A 24,497-nucleotide genomic window follows, 5' to 3' on the forward strand; every position below is an offset into this window, starting at 1 on the left:
TCACTCAGAACACACTGCTTCTTCACAGAAGTGCTTGCTAATTTCACTTTAAAAGTTAATAACATTGCACTTGGAGACTTAACTATAGACTGGTAACTCATAAATTCCACTGCCCCCACTGAATACATAAACTTGTTCATCTTCAGACAATTAATAACCACACCTACTAAAAAATAAATAAATAAATAAAACTTCAGGGAGACACTTAACATTAGCCTGGATTCTTTCAAACAAACCAGATAAACTGACAAAAGTAGGCTGCTTCTCAGACAGCACAAGTGGCCACATGCTAACATTTGCTATTAGAACTCACCATAACCTAAATAAACAAATTATCTAAAATCAGATATGAAATACAACCAATTTCAGCACTGGAATGTACTTAGAACACCAGCACTAGATACTGCTGTAGAACCCTTTAATAACATATTCTTACAGACCTTAAATAATCTAGCACCAGTATGTAATAAAAGAGTAAAGTCCAACCCCACACCATGGCTGACAAAACAAACAAACAAAAAAAAAATCACGACAAAAAGGGATATAGCCTGGAAAAACTGGCATAAAAATTGAACTCAAAATGCCTTCCAGAAATTTAGACATCTTAGGAACCTTGCAAAACTTTATGTCAAACAGGATAAGCAAAGATACTATACCAACCTACAAGACAAACACAAAAACAACCAACAATTTTTTGGTCATCGCTAAATAAACTACTCCACCCTGGCAAGACCACACCTCCCTCTCCAAAAACAGACAACATGACAGACTGTCCCTACACAATTTAATTCCTACTTTATACAATCAATATTATCTCTCTCTTAGACACTAATAATCTGCCTCCCTCTCTACCCCTATCCAATCAAAACCACACACAGCTCTTCAAGTTTAGTCGAGCACATACTTCACTTACAAGGAAGGTGGTCCTTAAACTAAAAACTACTTCTGTAGCTGTAGACCAACTACCATTAGACGACCTAAAAATGGCTGCAGAAGTCATAGCCTTCCCTGGGTCCATAATAATTAATAGGTCCATAGCAAAATGATACATCCCATCACTGTGGAAAAAATCCTACATCATACCGCTGCACAATGCGGCACATCTACAGAGTTTAATAACTACAGACTGACAACGATTCTCTCCACCCTCTCCAAAACATTAGAGAAATGCATCCATATGCAGGTAATACAATACCTAACCTCAAATAACCTGCTCTCAGAAACACAAAATGGCTTTAGGCCCCAGCACAGCACCACTACTCCTCTATTATATTTTACCAATATAATAAACCAACACAGAAACAATGGTCTACTTGATTGCACCATGTTTTCAGACTTGTCAAAGGCATTTGATTCTGTTTCGCACCAGTAACTGCTCATTTGACTCTTCTCAATAGGATTTTCATAATATTCCTTGTTTATAATTTCTTACTTACTTACCTGGAAGGCAACAAGCTGTTAAATGGCAACAAACCTACTCATCCTTTCAACCAGTTTCTACAGGTGTCTGTCAGAGCTATATCCTGGGTCATCTTCCATTTAATTTATTAATGACCTCCATACATCCACTCACCATGCTAGTTTAGTTCAGTATACAAATGACTCAGCATTAACATGTGTGGCCTCAACAATAAATAAGCTCAAAGACATTACTCAAAAATCTTTCTCCTCTGTAGAAACCTGGCTCAAAAAATAAAACCTCCTAGTCAACACCAAGAAAACTAACTTAATGACAGAAAACTAACACTAAGAAAACTAACTTAATACTTTTTACTTCAAAAAGTTGCTAAAATCAAAAGCAATTTTTGCCATAAAGTCAGCAAATAATACCGTCATTGAAAATGTAACTCACAGTAAACAGTTAGGTGTTATAACAGATGACAATCTCAAATATGACCAGCATATACTACACACCATTAAATCTAAAAACCAGAAACTAGGCTTCCTTTATATGATCAATGGATTCCTTACAGATATTGCAAGAAAAACTCAAGCCACTACCTGCGTATTGCCAACAGACTTATACGCAGATCGTATCCTAACAAATCTAAGCAATACTCAAAGAAAGAAACTTGTCTCCTGCTACAATAAAGTACCTAAATTTTCCACCAATCTTTCGCAAATGACACACCATTGTCATAGCTTAAAGGAATTAAACTGGCTTGAACTATACAAGTACCTAACATATTCACAACTAACTACAGCACACAAACTATTTCATCATCCAGAAAAATGCCTTGCACTACATAACGTATTACTAACCTACTGTCCAGCAAGGGACCTCCACTCTTGTAACAAATTCTTATTACTTACAAAATAAGACAAATAATGTTGCAGGAGACTCACTCTACTCCCAATACATTGCTAAACTCTGGAATAGTATCACCACACAAATAAAACTCTCCGACAAACTCAACAGTTTTAAACCGCTGCTTAAACAATATATTAACCAATCCTGGTCCTGCACATGCTCATCTCAAGACTGACATTTTGTGTTCACCATATGACACTCTCCAAATACTCACCTTAAACGGAACATACTCAACTTCTCATTGAAATGACAAAACAATTTTTATACATAACCTCTGCCTATACAATCCACTAAGTTGCATGTGGGCTTTCTCTTTAGTAGCTTCCACCTCTGTAAAATCTTAGAATGCATAAATGTAACTACTGTTTGTGTATAAATGTAAATAGAAATGTAACTACTCTGTTTAACTGGAAGTTAGTATAATGCAGTGTAAGCAAATGGAGCTTTTCTCCCCGGGCCTCTGCTGAAAATGGGTATTACCCAGACATACTTTCCCGGTAAACAAAGACAAATAAATAAATAAACAATTGTTGATTTCAATCAGAAAACACCGTTCAGATCTCTTATGACTGTTGGTTTTTAACTAGATGAAGCTGTTAATGAAAAACAGCAGCTGCTAACTTTACATTTGCAAAAAAGAACTACATTTGTTCATGTTTTTCATAATTTTCTCGTTTTCCAAGCCTTTTTACTTTATAAAAAATAGTTGAATGCTTAAACTAAGAATCTAAACACCAATCTCAATAAAAACAACAGAATTACTATATTTTAATTTTGTATATATGTGTGTGTGTATGTAAACACATACACACACACCCTCACAACCCCGCATTTTTATCTTAGTTTCACTAGTGCATAATATCATACAGTTATTGGATAAGTCTCAATGCTTTCAGTTAAATAAACATACTACTTTCCATTTTTTATCACGTTACAGTATGATGCCTTGCTACATTCCAATAAAGAAAAATGACTTTCTTTAAATGCACCTGACTGCATACTATATGGGATTACTTTACAATATAAAATGCAATTTATATCAGGATATTTTCTTATGCAAATATTAAAAAGATGAAAAACTGTTTTACTTACAGCTATTTCTTCAGTCCATTCAATGTCCTTCTAAACATTAATGACATAGTACCAGCATTCTCCCACCAGCTTAAAGCAATCAACAAAACTTCCAGTCTTTTTCATCAACTTCTTTCAGAACCACAGTTCATGTCTAAACTATAACTAATGGTACAGATGCTTTCGTTCTCCCACTTATTAATTTCACCTTGTTGCTGGTCTTCTTCTTGACCTTCTCAATCTCCTAACACTAGTCTCTTTTTCAAGTCTAAGGTACTCCTAATTCTTCTAGTAAGCTCTTAGCCTTTTTTTCCGTCTCTCCAGTATTTACTTTTAAAACATCTGAAAAGGTTTCATAGATTACTACTAGGCTAACTGTCCTTGTGGGCCATTTTAAGCCTAGCCAATTACCCCATGTGAGAATCAAACCCTGCACCTTGTGTCTATAAGGTAAACACCTTAACCATTAGGCCACCCTCCCTACTACTTACCACTTTTGTCCCCATCATACCTCCCACATTTGCCATCTACCTGAATAAAAATTCTCTGGAGTCTGCTAGGGGTATAAAAATACATATGTAAATATTTACAAAGAAAAATCCTAAACCGTCTACACTTTGTTATGTATCTGAAAGCCATACACATTCCATAATTTCCTTATCCAGTATCTCTTCCCAAACTGTTCTAACCGTCTCTGTTTGATGCCTATAATTATAGTGCAATATTTTATATACCCTACTAATTATCTTTTTAACTGCCACTTCTGTTATAGATTCACCTAAAACCTCTTCCAGATCAGGTCTTTCACTCAGGATTCCCCTATGCCTTTCTTTGTGTCTATACTCCGATATCAATCCCTGATATGGAGACAGTCTCAAGCCTGTAGCCCAAATGTTTTATTGGACTCTTCCCATTCTATTACCTTTCCATCTGTAGTTATTTGCCCCCAAATACCTTGATTCCATTGTCAGTTTTCTTCAGTAAATTCCAGCACCCTCGTGCTTATTCTCTGTAAACCTAACTGCAGTCATCCCTATCATCAAATTCTCCTTTCTCCATTCTTATGTCAGCTAAGTTCTTAGAATACTTTTGGCTACTTTATGAATACAAAATTCTGCATGGCTATTGTTATTCTCATTAAGGTTACGCATTAAAAAATCCCACTCTCTCCTTATTTCTTGAATAACCTCACTTCTTATTCATTCCATTCCACTTTGAACTGTAGCTTTCTGCTTATGTTATGTGCATGTGCCTTCACTGTATAGCTCTAAAATATCCCTTCAAATCAGGTAATCCTAAACCACCTTGTTCTACTGGTAGGATCAACTTTTCCCACTTGACCCTTGCCCTCTTCCCTTCCCATAAAATCCTTCAACTCTTTATTAAATACTGTCCATAACTTCACCTCTGGTTGATAAAAACATACCTGATCTACATATAAAACTAAAGGAACTAAAATATTTTCACTGCATCTTGTTATCCATAAAAAAGAGGTTTCACTTTTTTTACATTATCTTTTGTTTGGTCTGTTGCTACAAATTGTTAACTGCCATAATAAAATCTCTTTTAATCCATACTCCTAAATACTTTATTTTATTGTGTCCTCATAAATATGGGTATTTCTGAACTAATTCATGTCATGGGGTACATAGTTAACAGCTATAACCTTTACTTTATTTTCATTAATTTTACATCCCACAAAATTTGAAACTGTCTTAAAATGTTCCACACAATGAGATGTTCTTTTCCAGTTTTATCAGGTACAAAATAATACTGCAAATAAAGTCAACTTTTCTTGACTACCATACCAATTATATCCTTGAATTTCGGAGTTGCTTGTTATCTTTGCTAAAGGCTCTAAATAGAACACAAATAACAAGGGAGCAAGAGGACACCTCTACCTGGTTACTCTGTTCAGACACAAATTATCAGACAGGTACATTAATTCTCCACTTTAATTTTTGCTGTTATCCCTCAGATATACTCCTAAATAACCTTATTATATCAGGGGAATGCAAATGCTTCCACTGTCCTACTTATAAAATCCCAGCTTACTCTGCTGAATGCTTTTTCTGTTTCAAGACCCACCAAAAACAGTGGTACTTTCTTACATTCTTCTTCCCTCTGAATCATCACTGTTCTGTTAATGTTGTCAAATGTTTGCTTCCCCCTCCACAAAACCACACTGATCCTTATCTATCAATTTTATCAACACCTTTGCCATTCTTTTAGGTATTATGGACACAAACACTTTATAATCATAGTTTAAAATTGAAATAAGCCTATATGAAGCAGGGTCTGATGGGTCTTTACGATCTATAGTTATAGCCACCACAGCTTTCTTCCAGGATGTTGATACTGTCTTACATTTTAAAATACTATTAAACACAACCTTCCAGATCTTTAACACTTTCATCCCTCCCATATTCCAAACTTTCACAGGAATACCATCTATTCTTGAAGACTTTCTTGCAGACTGATTATGCGTCACAATTTTTATCTCATCTCTTCCAAGCTTAACTGTTAATTGCAGAACCTCATCTACCTCTACACTTGGCATTCTCTTGTAGAATTGCTACTTGTACTGTGCATTTCTTAATATAATTCAAAATTCACATCTTTTTGTCTATACCTGTGAGGTCATTCCGGTGTCAAAGTAATAGGGATAGTGTAGCCATTACAATAAGAAGTTATCAATCCCATGTATATATGACAGCTTTTTTAAATATCTATTTCCAACTTTTATGTTACATGCATCAACTGTTTGGCAGGTTTATCCTTAATACAGTTGTTTCTTCTCAGCTCCATTTGAACCTATGTCATATTTTACAAGACGTTTTATTTTAATGAAACCCTCAACAAAACACACAAACACACACACTTTATTAACTTAAAATACAATCAGAAAAATATGTACAGCTTCAAATAATGAAGCTTAACCTTTCTGATAGGAACAACTGTCCCAAGTAAACAGCTGCACAGACATGCATTACCTAACCTAAAATTAAGTTATCCACGATAAGGAGCACAGGCTATAACATGCACCTACTTGCAATAACTGCTGTCAGTTCTTGTCTGATCTTTTATTCCCCTTCCAAATGTGAAAAAACAGCTTGCATGTTTTCAGACAATAACCTTTAGCCTTAAGAAAAGACGCACTGACTAGCTTTAAATAAAAGTAAATTATTCACTGCTCTAGTACATGCATTGAAGTACTTAGGGACTAGGACAGCTGCTATCTCTTATTCACTTCCAATAATTTCAAACGTTATTTTTTTACTATGCTGCTTGTTCTTGTACCTGTTAATTTGACATTTCTCTTAGCAATGTTAAGAACTGTCAAGATGTACTGCCTGTCAGCTTGTCTCCATAAAAACATAAGAACAGACTGTAGAGCTACCCTCAGCAGGAGACTGCTCAACTCACACTGAACATTTATTTGCTAAAGGAAAATTTTTCATTACATTGTGATCTCTTATTTGTACAAAGCTGACATGCTTATACACACAAAAAAACTGTTATTATGTTAGGCCAGGGGAACTAATCCAGGCATTCACCTATGCAAAAGTAAGAGAAAACATTTTAACTCTACATACATTATAATCAGTGCACTTTCACACGCTATCCCCCACCCTAACAGCCCAGGATTACAGCATATTAACTTAACATGCTTTTATCCACTCTTTCTTCTCTTTTCACATTGTAATACCTACATTTTTTAAAAATAAAAAAATAAAAAAAGTACTTGTATGTGATAAAGATAACTAAAGTAACCAATTTGAAAAATCTTTACAATATAACATGCGATATATATCATGAAATGTTTTACTCAAATATTAAGAACAAAAAATTGTTTTACTTACAGTTACTTTTTTTTCTACCCTTGTAGTGCCCTTCTAAACATGAATAACACAAATCCCCCACAAGTTTAACAAAGTCAACAAAAGTCCAATCTTTCTCAGCCACTTTTTATTGTACAGTCATATTTTAGAAATGTGACTGATGCTTTATAATCTCACATTTATTCACTAATTTCAGTGTTGCTGGTCTTCTTCCTGTGCATCTACGTCTCCCAGCCCCAAACTCCAGCTCAAGTCCAAGGTACTTCCAATTTGCCTTTTCAACTCCTGTTTTTTCTGTCTCAAGCATTTTTCTTTGAATACTGGGAAAGATTTCACTGGCTAAGTTACTCTATGATATTTATTATCAGATGAATGAGAAGTAGAGTCCCCTTCTGTCTGATGGCTCACATTTTTTGAACAAACTTTTGTATTTTCTCCTTAGCCTATTCTGCATCAAAAAATGACTCTGATCCTCCAGGAAAAAAAATATTCTGAAGACAGTTGGATATAGCAGCTTGAATGTCATGTCTGACTCTTGACATTCACAGATTGCTGGGATAAATTTGCTTCTCTTCCACCTGGTGCACAAAAATAATAATTTTCTACAAACCCTCTACTGTCATCAATTTTTACACTTTGCCCTTCTGCTACAGTTTTCTCCAGATCATCTCTTTTCGCTGGTATGACAGCATCTTTACTAATACAGGTCTTAGATGCTTTCTCATGGCCAGGTTTGGAGCATACTCATGATGCAACTTTCAATTAACACATTCTGTTGTGGAATAGCAGTCCATTTGCTTATTTGTGCCTTCATAAAATCAATACAGTCTGTTCCTTCCAGTTTATGTAGTACAGCAGATAATGCCAGGTTTTCTCTGTGTCCTCTGTCCTCTAACACAATCATTTTTTGAAACAGCTCTTCTTCAGCAATCTCATACTCAGCCAGCCTTTTCTTCATTTCAAGCTCCAATTTTTGCGGTTTTATCAGTTTATCTGTGTAGCTGTTTAAAGATTCTTCCATTTTTTTCCAGCATTTTGTTATCTGAGTTGATATATTCCTTCAATGTTTTAATCACCTCTGAGCACATTTGACTTATATTTTTCCCAGTAAATTACTGGAAACCATCTCTTATACCAAAGCCGGTGCTTGAACTACTTTTTGCCAAACAGCTGAAGGGATTCTTCCTAGTCAGTATTTCATCCTCATCTTTTCTAGCTGATTTTCTTTCAAGCTCTCTGTGTTTCTTCTTTGCTGACATCCAGTCAGTGAACTTACTAGCCAGTAACTGAGTTTTAGTAAAACTGGCAGAATTATTAGCTTTTATCTACCAACTTCTTTTTTCATGCTGGAAGAGCTGAAATTAAGCTACTGATAGCGTGTAACCATCTTGGAAATCCTCCAATTTTTATTAGCTTACTTAATAATTTCCCACTTTCCACAATGGAAGAGCTCTAATCATCCTGATGCACAGCATGCAGCCATCTTCAGTTTTCCAATTAAATCTTATTTCTAATATGAAAATATGGGCTGCCTGTTATAATCTTAAGGACTATAGCTGTGATCCTTTTAATGGCAAGACTGTTACAGTAAATACAGAGGTGTACACAATAAACAGTTACAGGTGTTAGTACCTCAGGGTCTTCTTTCTACTTCAGGGTACAGCGACCTTGGAGTTAGTCTTCCCATCCATGATGAGAGTTACACTGGAATTCCCATGCAAAAGAATTTCAAGGTATCTCATATAATTTATGAATTCACTGTCTTAGTTTTTATTCTTATGGGATTTGTAAAAGTCAGTCTTTGAATTTGATAGGGAGCCAAAAAATGTAAATGCAAATATAAACACTACTATATTTAAATCAAAACTGAATGCAGGTGGTATAAAATAACTTAAGACAAACAATTTTGCAATAGAAGAAAGGCAGAACAATGGCATGGGATTTTAATTCACTTTAAAATGAATACTGTGAAGAAAGCTACTTTAAGAAATGAGTTCTGAAATCACAACCATGTGTGAACTGGAAGGAAAGACAATCCCACAAGCTCTTAAGAAGTAATACAACCTCTGGATACATTAAAGACTTCCTGGGTTAGTCAAAAGCATAGTACACACTAAAGTAAAAACAGCTACACGACTCAGAGAACAGATTTGCCCTACTGTTAGATCCCATTCAAACTGCAATGACCAGAGTCCAGGACTGTTCAGAACTCTCTTGGTACTTTTGACCATTTATTCCTACTACTAGTCTCTTCTTTTCTAGTATAAGTAGTTTACCTTATCATGGATATCATGTGCTGCAGGAAAAATAATTAAGCCTACTGAAGGCTTCTGCCACTGGACTGTGGTTCACACAACTACCTGGCAAATCTTGCTTCAACAGCATCCTAGTTCCTTCATTTATGAAAAGACAACTGGATAATAAGAGAACAAATGTATGTCAAAGAGGTTTCCTACATTTTACTGGGACATGATGTGCAGCGAGTTACTGTGAGCAGCTGAAATGGCAGGAAAACAATATTTTAAATCTCTGGACAGCATGACTGTGAAGGTACCATGACCTGCTATGCAACCCGAACTTATGCAGAATGTTGGTGGGCCAACAATGTGCTTCCTGTTCCGTACTCATGACAGGGAGCAATTCATTTACATTTTGTCTTCTGCTACCATGACTGCAGATCAGACTACATCAGCACAGTAAGCTAATCATGGCTTATAATTAGGCTAGTGCTCCCACTGCTGGAAGTGTTGATGTGCCACTGTTTGGGGGTGAGGGGTGACTGCGATAGCAGGTTAAACTGCAGCACAAGAAGAGTGCAGTAACAGCAGCTGCTTGCTACCACATAAAAATGTACATGTGTTATTTGTACACTCTGCATGGATACTGCTGTTCACCTAAGTAACACTGAGCAACATATCAGCATTAGATGAAGCAGCAATATTTCATTGTTCCTTGCTCAACTATTCATAAAAGGTTCAGTTCTCTTACTTTACATGTCTGGGACCAGCCCATATGGAGTTGTTCTCCTTTCTATGAGATGCAGAAAATCCAGGAGAGGGTGGCTTATTTGCCATTGTGCTCAGTATATGAAATACTGACTATGATTACACAACAGAGTAGGACTGCATGGTTTACTACCAAAATTGTGCCACTCCAAAGGTTGAGTGCATGTATCACTGCAAACCTTCCCTCGAAAGTCAGCGTGCCAAATATCCTGAAAGAACATCACACCAAACACTGGAACTCCCTACCACTTTGGATCCAGGAACAAGAGCTAACATGGGTCGGAGTTCCAAGAGGGCTGCACACTGAGTAACAGCTTGTTTCCAGCTCTCCCAGTGTGAAAACAGAAACTCAGCAGAGAAGGCCAGTAGACTTGTGTTTATGGGTGAATTTCAGTAACTGGCTAATAAGTACACTGCATGGATGCCAGGAATAAAGAAATAAAAAAGACCTGGAAAAAATCAGCTACAAAAAATGAGGAAGAAACACCAACTAGGGAGAGTTCTGCAGCTGTTCAGCAACTTACAGGATGATATAAGACAACTGCATACAGACCTGGTTAAAATAAACAAAACACTGATAGAGTATACCAGCACAAAGAACAAAAGGCTGGAATAAATGGAAGAAGCTTTAAACAGATATTCAGATGAGATGATAAAGCTGCAAAAATCAGAGGTCAAAATGAAGAAAAGGCTGGCTGAATATGAGACTGCTCAGTAACAGAAGTTTCACAAAATAATAGAATTAGAGGACATGACACATAGGGAAAACTTGAGATTTTCAGCAACACCAGAGAAGCTGGAATGAACAGACTGCATTACATTAATGAAAGCACAAATAAGCAATTGGACTGGTATTCCACAGCAGTACTTATTAGTTAAACAAGCACATTGTATGGATAATCCAAACCTAGCTATAAGAAAGCAACCTAGACCTTTAATAGTAAGGATGCAATCCTACTAGCAGAAAGAGGTGATTTTGTCAAAACTGTGGCAGAACGGCAAAATACCAAAAGTAGGAGACAGCAGAGTGCTTGTGGAGAATGATTACTCATTGTACACCAGGCAAAAGAGAAGTAAATTAATTCCTCTAGTCAGAGAATGTCGATACGCAGGTGTGAGATTCAAACTGCTGTATCCAGCTGTCTTCAAGGTATTCTTCCCTGGAGGGACATATTCGATTTTGATGAAGTGCATGCTAAGGAGGAAATACAAAAGTTTGTCCAACAAAAACTGATCTGTAAAACAGAAGGAGATTTGGCTTCTTGTACCTCCAGCAATAAAGACCACAGAGAGACTGCACCTGTGAAACCTTTTCCAGTATTTCAATGGAAAATGTTGGCGAGAAGGAAGGGAGCACGACAGTTGACTAGAAGAATTGAGAGTATGTTGGAAATGAAGCAGAGACAGGATTTGGGTGATGGAGAAGAACAGTAATAAAATCAGCAATTTAATGTGGGATTACAGAGCAATAACTATACTTGTGAAATATGACAGCAGAAGAAAATCTGGAAATATTGGATTTCTTCAAAATTTGTTTGCTGAGTGGGGGACTCTAAAGTATATGCCCTACTTCATGTCATTAATGTTCAGAAAAATGCTCAGGAGAGGGGAAGACAGGGGAAAATGCTAACTAAGTAAAGAAAACATTTTCTTTTCTTAATAGTACTGTATTTATGTTGCATGGTTTTCTTTGCATGACATTTTTGAGTGTAATGGGGATTGTAAACAGGTGTTGTTTTTGTTTTCCTTCACTCTTCTCTTTTTCTTCTTGTGCAGTTTTGAGAAACATACAGTGGATATAAAAAGTGTATACACCCCTGTTAAAATGCCACATTTTTGTGATATAAAAAAATGAGACCACAATAAATTATTTCAAAACTTTTCCCACCTTTAATGTGGCCTATAACCTGTACAATTCAATTGAAAAACAAACAAATCTGTTTGGGGAAAATATAAAAAATAAAAAAACATACAATACGCTGGTTGCATACACGTGTATACCCTTAAACTAATACTTTGTTGTGTGTGCACACCCTTAAACTAATACTTTGTTGAGGCACCTTTTGATTTAATTTCAGCAGTCAGTCTTCTTCGGTACATACCTGCCATCAATTAAAGAGACTCTGATTAACCCCAATGAAGTTCAGCTGTCCTAGTAGGACTTTCCTAACATTCACTCAGTTGCCTGCTACAGCAAAAGCCATGGTTCGCAGACAGCTTACAAAGCATCAAAGGGATCTCATTGTTGAAAGGTATCAGTCAGAGGAAGGGAACAAAAATATTTCCACAGCATTGGATATATCATGGAACACACAGAAGACAGTCATCAAAAAGTGGAGAAAATATGGGACAACAGTGACGTTGCAAGAACTGGACGTCCTTCCATAATTGATGAAAAGACAAGACAAAAAATGGTCAAGGAGGCTGCCAAGGGACCTACAGCAACACTGAAGGAGCTGCAGGAATTTCTGGCAAGTACTGGTTGTTTACTACATGTGACAATAATCTCCCGTAGTCTCCTTATGTCTGGACTATGGGGTACGGTTGCAAGATGGAAGCCTTTTCTTACAAAGAAAAACATCCAGGCCCGGATAAAATTTGCAAAACAATAGATCAAATCTCCCAAAAGTATGTGGGAAAATGTGTTATGGTCCGACAAGACCGAGGCTGAACTTTTTGGCCACAATTCCAAAAGGTACGTTTGGTGCAAAAACAACACTTTGCATCACCAAAAGTCAGGACACAACCTGCCCATGTGCTGCAAGCTGTTCCAGTACTGCCATCAGTTCTCAGGGTAATGCTATTTCTCCTGCTTATCCAGCTTCACTTAGTGGCAGCAATAAGTGGTAGTGATGAATCACTGTTAAAACAACAGTTGGAAGGGTGGCAACATAGCACAAGATAAAGTCCTATCACCTGTATGACCCTGGGTATGATTAGTGGCATGGGTGTTGGAGAGGTCAGGAATGAGGATGGGAATGAGTGACAGCTGTTGGCTTACCTATCACTGGAATAGGGAGGTAGCTCCTGCTCGCAGTTTAGGTGATACTAGAGGGTGGCTAAGGTGTAGCACCTGCGGAGTATGAGCCTGCTTAGCACACATTGTTAATGGAGAATCTGCATACCAGAAAGACATGTGTGGTAGCTCACATGCTCTCACACATACATCAGGGATAGCGGAGCTCAGGGGTCAGCTGGGGTGGGGTTAGTGTTCCTAAGGAAAAAGCAGTTGAGCAGCTCCAATGGACATGAAGCGCTCTCTCTTTCCTTACTATCTGGCTTTCATCTGGAGGGTAAAATTGACAGGCTGACTGGGACTTCTGGGCAGGGATGAATGGATTGTAGGACTCTCACCTAAATCACAGATACCTAACCCTCAACCACAACCTAATGAAGAGTACAAATGCTTACAGGCAGATGTGCCATCAAACAGGTTCAGCAGAGTTACAGATGAGGGGAAGTAAAAAAAACAATAATAATAACAGCAGTCAGCCACATACACTTCGAAGGTAAAGGGTGTTCATTCTGCATTAGTTTCTGAGGAGCACAGACACTTCATCTGTTTCAGAAGCAGAGGTCTAGGCTTTTCATTCTGTCTTGCAAGCTACAGAGAAGTGGCTATAACAAAGTGTGAGGAGGGAAATAAACAGAAATTGTGGCAGATAGCATACTCCTTTAATCAAAAAAGTGGATAGAGCCATACACTGTAGGGGGGGAGGTTGCAGCTCCCTTGAAATCTGGCTGTGAGATTTTTTTTTTAAATACTTGGTACTGAATTGTAAAAGAATCTACCACTGTTGGACTGAATTTAGAAATTCTCTTAAAGTAGTAACACTATATTCACATAGAGATTTGCAATTCATAATGGAAAAAGGAACTGCTTACAAAAAAGAAGTTTTAGAAATAAGAGTGTATGGTACCTTTATTTATGATGCATTTTTCCATGTCTGTCAGCTCTTTTTTGAAGCTAATGAAGTATTTATACAAAGACCACACGAAAGCTTGATATGTCCGAAATGGAGTTTCAGTTTGCTTTTTAGTTGAAGAAATGGCTGTTTGCAATGTAGTCTCTGAGCTGTAGCCAGTTACTTCATCTATAAACTTCTGAAGTCGGAACACAACCTGCCCATATGCTGCAATCTGTTCCAGTACTGCCCTCAAACAAGTCTGCAAAAGGAAAACAAGTTCTTTTATTTTTCTACTCTGAGCATCGCATAAACTCAATTAAATTTAACATCAATAAACAGTACCAACTAAAGAATATTTCCCAGGCAGAGACTGAAATTGGTCATTTGTGATCCATGCTCTACTCCAATTATGAAATTTAAATAAATAGCAATCTGCTGGAAACCATCTACAAATGCATGAATTCACTGAAAGATGACATATGATCTATCACGTCCACCCAGCTCTTGCACTTATCTCCCTAAGCAACCATCTCCTGCTCTACCCTTGCCTCATTTTACCTTTCATGTGTAGCAGAAATACTGCAACTACTCTATTAAACTACTACAAAAATGCAGCAGGCAATGTGCTCCTGAACTCCATCAAACTATATGTGAAATATAATTTCTTGAAGTCCACTATGAACTCCCTACCTTCCAGCTGACAGGCCTGTCTACTGTGTACTGCTTTCTGCCCTCTGTCCTTAACTCCACCTGATCACTTGCTAAGTGGCAACGTGGTGTGCTCAGACAGTACCTGCACGTTCTTTTCTAATCTATACATGCCCAGATGTCCACAACTTTCCCGATATTCCGGCCCGGCACTCCCCTCACTATATGTTACACCTAAGTGGTATACAACCATTTTTCTTCTTCAGACAGTGATCATCACAAATGGGCACCATGATGTCACAGTACTGTCCAAGATGGCTGCACACTAAGCAGCAGGTTGATTTACAGCTCTCCCAGGTGTGAAAAATGAGAAATTCCTTAAAATAGTAAAATTTATCAGTCTGGGAAAAATTCAGTCACTAGCTAGCAATTACACTTCCTAGAAGCCAGCAAAGAATAAATCTGGACAAAGTAAGAGAAAACCAAACAGAAAAGGAGAATAAAAATATCTGGCTGGGAAGAACCTTAAAGCTGTCCATCCCAGCAAAAAAAGTTCAAGTGTCAGCTACAGTACAGAAAATGGCTTCCTGTAATTTACAGGAAAGAGTAAATCAAATGGACTCAGAGTTGTTTAATATATGTGAGATATTGGAGGAATAAATAAAGTCAGAGAACAAATAGCTGGGAAAATAAATGCAGCTTTAAGCAGCTATTCAGATGATATGAAAAACTGCAGAAATGTAAGGTTCACAAGAATGAAACAGAAACACGACACTTCAAAATAAGAAACATTTCAAAAAAAGAGTTGCATTACAAAAGAGATTTTTGCTATACCAGATATACTGGAAAGAACACGCTACATTAACTTCATAACAGTACAAAAAGCAACTGGACTAGTGTTCCACAAAAGGATTTAGAAACCGAGAAGCTACACTGTGTGTATGCTCCGAAAATGGCTAACAGAAAGCAAAGACCAATATTAGTAAAGACGCAATTGTATCAGTAGAAAGAGGTGCAACTGACAAAACAGTGGCAGAAGGTAAAAGTATTAAAACTGGAAACACCACAGCGTGGAAAACAATTAACACCAGGAGGAAGAGAAGCAAATCAATCATTTCAATCAGGGGATATACAGAGGAAGGTATGAGATTCAAGTTGATATATCCATCTGTCTTTAGGAAATTTTCCTGGAGTATCCAAGACATTTTTGGATGCACAGAGGACTAAGGAAATAAAAAAAAAGTTTAGCCAAGAAACACTGAGCCAGCAAGCTGACTGGATTGCTGTTTCTCAGCCATATGACAATAACAAAGCTCAAAGAGAGATTTTACCAAACAAACCTTTTTCAGTGCTCAAAAGGAAAGTGTGCATGAGACAGGAAAATGTTCAGACACTGTTTAGAAGACTATTTAGGAGTATCTTGAATTTGAAGCAGAGACAGGTGATGGGAGGTTGAAATGATGAGGAGGAAGACCTGCAACAATGAAATTAATGAATAAATGGAAGAAACGTAAAGTATTAATCCAATTAGATCTAGTTTCGACATGTGAATTGTGGTTCTACAAGAAGTTGTTGAAAAAGATTAATAGGTTGTTGAAATGGTGGGAAATGTAAAGCATTAATCCAGTTAGATCTAGTTTTGACATGTGAATTGTGGTTCTACAAGAAGTTGTTGAACAAGATTAATAGGTTGTTGAAATGGTGGGGAAACCATACAGCATACACCCTGTTTTGTGTCATTAATGTTTAGAACACTTAAGGAACTGAAGAAGTAACTGTATGCAAAATAGTTTCTGTTCTTATTGGTATTTGTATAACATTTCATGATCTAATTCAAATGTTCTATTGTAAAGCAGAGCTGTACAGTTTGCAGTGAGAGATATTTTAAATGTGAGGTGTGTGGAGTTTTATCAGTGACTGCTACATACAATGATATTCGAGTAAGAAAGTTGTTTCCTATTTGTTATATATTCAGGTTTTACACTGTAACAATATATAAAAGGAGGTAAGAAGCAAGTTAAAGTTAATATAATGTCATGATACTGGCCTGCTGGGAGATATAAATGTGTATTGACCATAATTATAAGTAGAAAATGAACCTATACAACAGTGTGCTGTCTCTTTGCTCATTATATGTTAAAATCCATTGGAGAAGATGTGTATTTTGCAGTGAAAGTGGTTTGGCTTTATACATCTATATCTGTATCTATATCGAGATAAAGATACAGATAAAGATATATTCTACCTAAAACTACAATAATGAGTTTAGGAGAATTTGGGGAGAAACAATAATTTTTCAGTGGTGAATATTATTTATGGATGGGAATTGGAACCTGATTTGCAATAGTGAGAATGTATCGGGAGACCTAGAATGGAAAAAAAAATAGCAAAAGACGTAAGATTTCTGAAGAAAGTATATGTGAACATTTTGGAGAAAAAATGTAAATTCAGTAGCAGGAACTCAGAATGAATTTACATAGTATTCCCCAAGACAGCCTGGCTAGACTAGAAAGAAATTATTTTTCACAGTAAAATATACTTAACAAATCAGATCACACATCAGCAAAAACTTAGATAAAAATACACAACAATGATGCAAAAGTGAGACAGTGGCATTACACAGAATAAGGAACTAGAAATGAGACACTAGCACTTTCCTAGTTAAAGAGGTATTTAAGGATCTGGATATGATTCAAGAATTACTGGAGAATAGAAATTATTACAGAAGGGATAGCTAGTGAGTGGGAAAATTAAAATGGAATTTAAAACATGGTAGAAATAAGAGAAAAAAGACACAGGAAAATAAATAATGCAAATTATTTAAAGTAGTTGACAAAAGTTAAAGAATTGCAAACAAAGGGGAATCTCGGAAAATAAGGAGAAGACTGAATGCAGAGGTCAAAGGGAAAATAAGGGAATATTTGGATAATATGCAAGAGTTTAGAAAGGCTGCTGTTAAGAAACTATTTTTGATAAGCCTAGAGCAAGAAAAAAACTTTTAGCATAATGACTTAGGCAACAGAAAGTAGAAAGAGTTGTAGCCTCAATTTGGGATCCTATGACAAAAATAACCAGATAATCCTATAGAGGTGGTAAAGAAATTTCGAGAATTTTATAAAAAATTATGTAAAGCAGGGGGAATGTGGAAATATTTACTGAACACTTAATTATGCCAAGGTTAGAAGATGAGGCTCAACAATTAATAGTTAGATAAGAGGAGACTAGATAAAAACTGGTGATGTACAATCAATCATCATGGAAGTCTCCAAGAATACATGGCATTCCTGTAGAAATATGCAAGTTAGGAGAGATGAAAGTGATACATTTCTGGAAATATTTACCACCATTTTAAAAAGGGAACTAGAAGTACCAACATCTTGGAAGAAATCTGTGGGGGCTGTATTACCCAAAGAAGGTAAAGGCTCTTCAGATCTGGCTTCATATAGATCCATTTCAATTTAAAACCATGATTATAAACTGTACATGTCTATACTAGATAAAAGAATAGCAAAGGTGTTGCCAAAGTTGAGAGATATGAAACAATGCAGCTTTGCAGAGGGGAGGCAAACATCTGACAACATTAAGAGAACAATGATGATAAGAGGGACCCAGAGTGTAAGAAAACCCTGCTATTGTTGGTGGAGAGGAAGTATTCGATAGAGTCAGCTGGATTTTATGAGTAGGGGAATGGCACCACTTGCATTCCCTGACAGAATAATAGGATTAATAAGGAAGATACAAGAATGTTCATAGGCAAGAATCAAGATGGATGGCTTTCACTCTGTCAAGCAGTGTACTGTTTAATCAGAAGAATCAGGCAGGGATGTCCTCCTTACCCACTGTTAATTGCTTTATATTTAGAAATTATGTCAAAGCAAAAAAGGGATTCACAAATTCATAGATATAACTGGTATGTTACTCAAGAAACATTAGCTTTATTGGTAGACAACATTGTTCTGTACTTGAAAAATCTAGAAAAGGACACTGGTGCTGTGGAACATTCTGCGATAGTTTCAAGTCTTTTCAAGATACAAAACAAATGAAGACAAAACAAAGGGTATGGTAGTAAACTATGACTCATGCACGAACTGGTTCAGCAAGACCATACTAAAAGGAATATGGTACGAAAAAGTATTTAGATGTATGGATTAAAAGGGAATTTATTAGGTCAGGTACGGAAATGAGACAAACCTAAACAGATAATACAAAAACTGAAAATCTCAAAATCATACACATGAATAGTAAGATACAAGAAGTGAAAATGTTTTAGCCATCTTAGTTTTACATACAGGTCTGGCATACTTTTACCAACCAGCAGAGAAGTTGTAGATGATAATTCATAGAGAGTCGAAAGAATTTATTTGGCAGGGGAAGAGGTCAAGAGTTAAGTGGGTTAATATGATTTTCTTCACAGCACAGAACAAAGTTTGGCTCACAGTTACCTGATCCGAAGGAGTACCTTACAGCTATGCAGTTATGGCTCTTGTACATAACTCAAGGAGTAGGTTATAAATCAAAGTGGAAAAGGATAATGATGAACAGAAGACGAGCTTTTGAGACAAAGAGAAACTAGGAGTTTGGATGCAAGTATTTAAGGAAAATAACCATACAGAATACTGCATTCATAAAACAGCAGACAGTTTAACAACTAAGTCAGTGTAGGAATGGGGAAAAGAGATTTTACCAACATGTATGTCTGCAAGAAGGGGTACAGAAGGTAGGCAACAGGGGGCTGGAATCTATTAGAGAAAACCTGCAAAGGAAACCTGGTATTATAAGCAGACATTTGGACTCCATGTTAAAGCTTACCTTCCTTATCAGGGACTGATAACAGAGAACAGGCAAAGAGAAAGGGATAGGGGACTGTTAAGTGAAAAATTGGCTCTGGAAGAGCTTTTAGCTGAGTCTATCAGAGAAGCTGTTGTTAAAAATGGGATAATTAGTAGGGTGGATAAAATACTGCTTGACATCTATAGCAAACAACAAAAGAACATAAGAAAGGCTTGGGAAAAACAGAATAGAAAGGTAATTTACAAAGTAGTAATGTGAAGCAATTTACAAGGCTCCTAGGTATACAACAAAGTCCAGAAGGTTTAGGAGTTTTGCTTGGAAATGTTTGCCTAAATGAACTGCATGTCCCAAGCAGACTGCAGAGGATTTATTCTTAGGTAGACAGCAAATGCCGGAAGTGTGATGGGAAAGACAAGAGGCATTTGGGAACATACTTTATTGGAATATAACATCTTGGCTTACTAAAAATTTTCTACACAGTACTATTACAAAAATGTTGGTGAATTAAATGGTTGTAAATTAAGGAAATAATTGTTTTGAGCTGGGACATAGGATCTGAATTGCCTAGGCATAGTAAAACCTTAATAAGTTTAAAGTTATTAGCTGCTAAAAAAGTAATCACTAAAATGGAAAGTAAAATCTATTCCCAATATAAAAGAAGTTCTGGATATTTTAAAGGAGATAAAAGAACTAGAGGTGGGATCTTTATCACAGAAAACAGGATGCTGTTAGACCAGGGGCTATTTATGCTTTGAAAATAACCACTTTCAGCCTCTACCAACCTTTTCAAGGAAGGCAAGGTTTGTAAGTCCTGACGTGTACTTTGGAGTACCCATCAATTCATTTGTCCAAGCTATTTTTGGGCTAACGGGGACTCTCACTGATTAACATGCAAGGGGAGTCTATTCTAGAGCAAGGGGAAGAGCTGAGTGATGAACCTTTCTCTCCATTTAGTGTTATTTATTCCCTGATGCAGATTCAAATCTCTTACTCTAGTGCTGGCTGTAATATTTGACACATCAAGAAAAAGGAGTTCTCAGATAATGGGATCCCCTGAGGGATTGGAAAGTAAGGTATGGGTCTCCCCTCTAGTGTCTATACAGGGAGAGTGAGTGTCTTCTGAGTTTTTTGATACATCTATTGAGATACATGTCAAGGAGTAGTATATTATATTTTATAATACGTCTATCCAGGGCAAAGGGGGTACAGGGAACAATAACTGCCTAGGTTTAGGAAGATATGTTATTGGTGATTAACTGTAAAGGATTTCCTGACTATGGTTGCTACATGGTATTCAAAGGAGATGGGGCCATCGACCAAGGTGCCCTGGTCCCTGATGACAGACTCATTAGAGAGTGGATGTCAATAATACAATATGTGGTAGCAATTTTTTGTTTTCCATAGGAGGTGATACTGCATTTGTTTCACACTTATTTTGCATTATTTTCCAGTGCTCCGTGTGTTAAGATGGCAGTTCTGCTTGAAGGGAATATTTATCATCTGTTGATATGACAACTACACCCAACCTTTGATCATCAGTAGACTTAGTCAGCCAGAGATCTTTGTTGTCAGTGCCGAGATAAAAAAAAAAGAAGTGCCAGAAATGAGGGGGTCCCTATACAGACCCCTGTGGAATGCCACTATTAACCTTTCCCTTAACTGAAGAGGCATCACTGACTCTGACAACACGCATTCTGTTGTTCAGCTGGATTGCACTCCATTATCCACATAGATATATGTGTTTAAGGATATCAGATTGTTTATAATTTCATCATGTGGTACATTATCAAATGCCTCTGCTTGGTCCAGGTAGGTAGCATGAACAGAGTAACCAAAGTCTATAGCCTGTGTGACGTTTTCTAAGGAGTTCACATGACTGAGGAGACATGACTTGCCCTTAACAAGTCTGAATTGTTGAGGGTCAGAGCCTGATTAAATAGTTAATATCCCGGTTAATGAGGCCAATGATGATGATGTGTTCCCTGACTTTGCAAACAAGACTACTAAAGCTAATGTGTCCACAGTTGCTTGAGTCAGTGGTGGGGCCATCCTTACGAAAAGGCATCACCGCTGATTGGGAACATAGTCTGTGACAAAGCTTAGACTGAATAACTTATGGAAAAGACCAGCAAGGGCCTGCTTGACAATGTTTATAGGACTACCTGGAATGTTGTTGGGACCTACTGAAAAAGCATTTTTGATCTTGGAGAGCACTTTAAGGATATGGTCCTTGGAGACAGTAGTTGGGACCTGAGTGATTATGGTATGTTTGGGGTGGTAATGATAGTTTCAGGGGAGAAATATGCAGTAAATTTGTTAGCCAGTATAGTGGCAATGTTTTTAGAATCTGAATAGGAGGTGCCATTATAGATAAATTCTTAGAGTGATGTGAATTATTCTTTAGGACTTGTAATTATTCTTAGCCTCAGCATCAAACCTACGTTCATGGGAGGCTTTGCTGGTCTTAATATCTGCCTTCAGTTTCTTGGTGAGGTGTGGTATAATCTCATTATGATGAGACATTCTCACTTTACAAGGTAATCTAAGCAGCTACATCCTTTGTCTGTCAAGTTCATTTACTGATCATGGGGTGGGGTGGTGTTACTTGTTATTGAATTTGCCACTATGTTTGGTCATGGTGGGGAAAGCCCTATCAATGCCTTTATCTAAACGAGTATAAAGATCCTTGGTATAGTTGACTGCATATCATAGTTCTACTTCGGGGTTACTTTGGGAGACTTTTGCAATTTTTCCATACAATCATAAAAGGTTAGCTTTTTTGAAGTTTCTAAAGTGGGTGGTGTTGGAAACCATGAGCCAGGATGTTCTAAGGGTAAAGGTAACCAGTTGGTGATCGGAATTAAAAACTGAGTGATGAACCTGGACAATAAGCAGGCTGGAACCTAGTTTGCGAGAACTAGGTCCACAAAACTTCTGCTCCTTGTGGAGTTGTAGGCATTTTGATCCAGAGAATTCTTGTTCAGTCAGTCTTAGAACCACTATGAGTACCTGACGTTACAAGTATGGGTACTCTGAGTACTCCAGTCTATGGAAGGGCAGCTGAAGTTACTGAGGAGTAGAGCTCCAATTCTAATAGGGATGCTTTCTAGGAGCACTAGGAACTTATTACGGTCAAGTCAGGCCACAGAAGGGGGCATATAACACGCTGTAAATCAAAGAACAAACTACCTACCGTATGATGGAGTTCAATGAGCTCACTTGGAGGGTCACTGGGTATAATTTTGAAAGGAGTGAAATTCCTTAAGAAAACTGAAACAAAACCACCATCTCCAGTGGGTTTGAAGGTATGACAGGCATAGGACGCAGGCACAAAGGGGAGTGTGCTTACTGTATATGAACCATGTCTCAGTCACTACACAAACTTGGACTTTATTTATTTATTTATTTTACATTTGATGATTGGGAATGTCCGTCTGAGCTAAGTAGCCCTTTTTCAGCGGAGACCCAAGGAGAAAAGCTCCAATATAGATTGCATGACTAACATCCATAGTACTAATAAATGGACAAATAACAAAAAGTGTACACGATACAAAAAGCATAAAATCTTAACACAATGAGGTTAAAGAAATAATAACATATTTACATGTGATTAGTTTTGGTAACTGTTGAAATCAGAAGTGAACACCATTGAAAGGAAGGATAGGAGATGGACCTAGAGGAGAGTTAGAAGCTGGGGGTGACAGGTTTATGGGGGATGGTTACACTGACATATCAGTTTAGATTGTAGGTATTGTTTAGTGGCTGTTTTGAATTGTTTTTGTTGCTGAAGAGTCCTGATTTGGAGTGGCAGATTATTCCAAGCATTAGCAGGGCTAAAACTGTAGAGATTTTGCCCTATTTTAGTTTTAGGTTTATGCATTTGTAATAGGCCTTGGCTGGAACCCAGCCACTGGGGATGCATAAGCCAGTGCATTTCTTTGTGACGGTCCCAAGCCCGGATAAATGGGGAGGGTTACGTCAGGAAGGGCATCCGGTGTAAAACCTCTGCCAAACAACATATGCGGACAACAATACAGATTTCCATACCGGATCAGTTGAGGCCCGGGTTAACAACGACCGCCACCAGTACTGTTAGCCAACAGGGTGCTGGCAGAAATTGGGCTACTGTTGGCCGAAGGAGAAGAAGAGGGGGAAAGCATGCCCGAAAGCAGAAGGAGAGGAGGAAGGTTAGGAGTGTAGCAGTGAGGGTAGGAACTTTGAATGTTGGCAGTATGACTGGTATAGGGAGAGAGCTAACTGATATGATGGAGAGAAGGAAGGTTGATATATTGTGTGTGCAAGAGACCAGATGGAACGGGAGTAAGGCCAGGTGTATAGGAGGTTGGTTCAAATTATTCCATCATGGTGTGAATGGGAGGAGAAATGGGGTAGGGGTTATCCTGAAGGAACAGTATGCCAAGAGTGTTTTGGAGGTAAAAAGAGTGCCGGACAGACTAATGTTTATGAAGCTGGAAATTGATGGTGTAATGATGAATGTTGTTTGTGCATACGCTCCGCAATTTGGGTGTGCGATGGATGAGAAAGAAACATTTTGGAGTGAGTTGGATGAAGTGGTGGTGAGTGTAACCAAGGGTAAGAGACTGGTGATTGGAGCGGATTTCAATGGGCATGCTGGTGAAGGGAACAGAGGGTATAAGGAAGTGATGGGCAGGTATGGTGCTAAGGAGAGGAATGCAGAAGGTCAGATGCTAGTGGATGTTGCAAAAAAGGATAGTTATGGCTGTGGTGAAAACGTATTTTAAGAAGAGGGAGGAGCATAGGGTGACGTACAAGAGTGGAGGAAGATGCACATAGGTGGATTATATGCTATGCAGGAGGGCCAGTCTGAAGGAGACTGGAGACTATAAAGTGGTGACAGGGGAAAGTGTAGCTACGCAGCATAGAATGGCGGTCTGTAGGA

The 24,497-nt window shown here is 37.5% G+C and overlaps 1 protein-coding gene across 1 annotated transcript in view; it reads right to left on the reverse strand.

Moving 5' to 3' along the window:
- TUBGCP5 (tubulin gamma complex associated protein 5) overlaps positions 1 to 24,497 on the reverse strand; it is a 1,009,385-nt gene that overhangs the window by 668,776 nt on the left and 316,112 nt on the right. The window contains exon 10 of the mRNA XM_044072063.1: positions 14,150 to 14,396. Within this exon, the coding sequence (XP_043927998.1) occupies positions 14,150 to 14,396 (247 nt within the window). The remainder of the gene's footprint in view (positions 1 to 14,149; positions 14,397 to 24,497) is intronic.

Source organism: Protopterus annectens, chromosome 5.part0 (assembly GCF_019279795.1).
Source record: "Protopterus annectens isolate FY-2018-M chromosome 5.part0, PAN1.0, whole genome shotgun sequence".
Taxonomy (NCBI): domain Eukaryota; kingdom Metazoa; phylum Chordata; order Ceratodontiformes; family Protopteridae; genus Protopterus; species Protopterus annectens.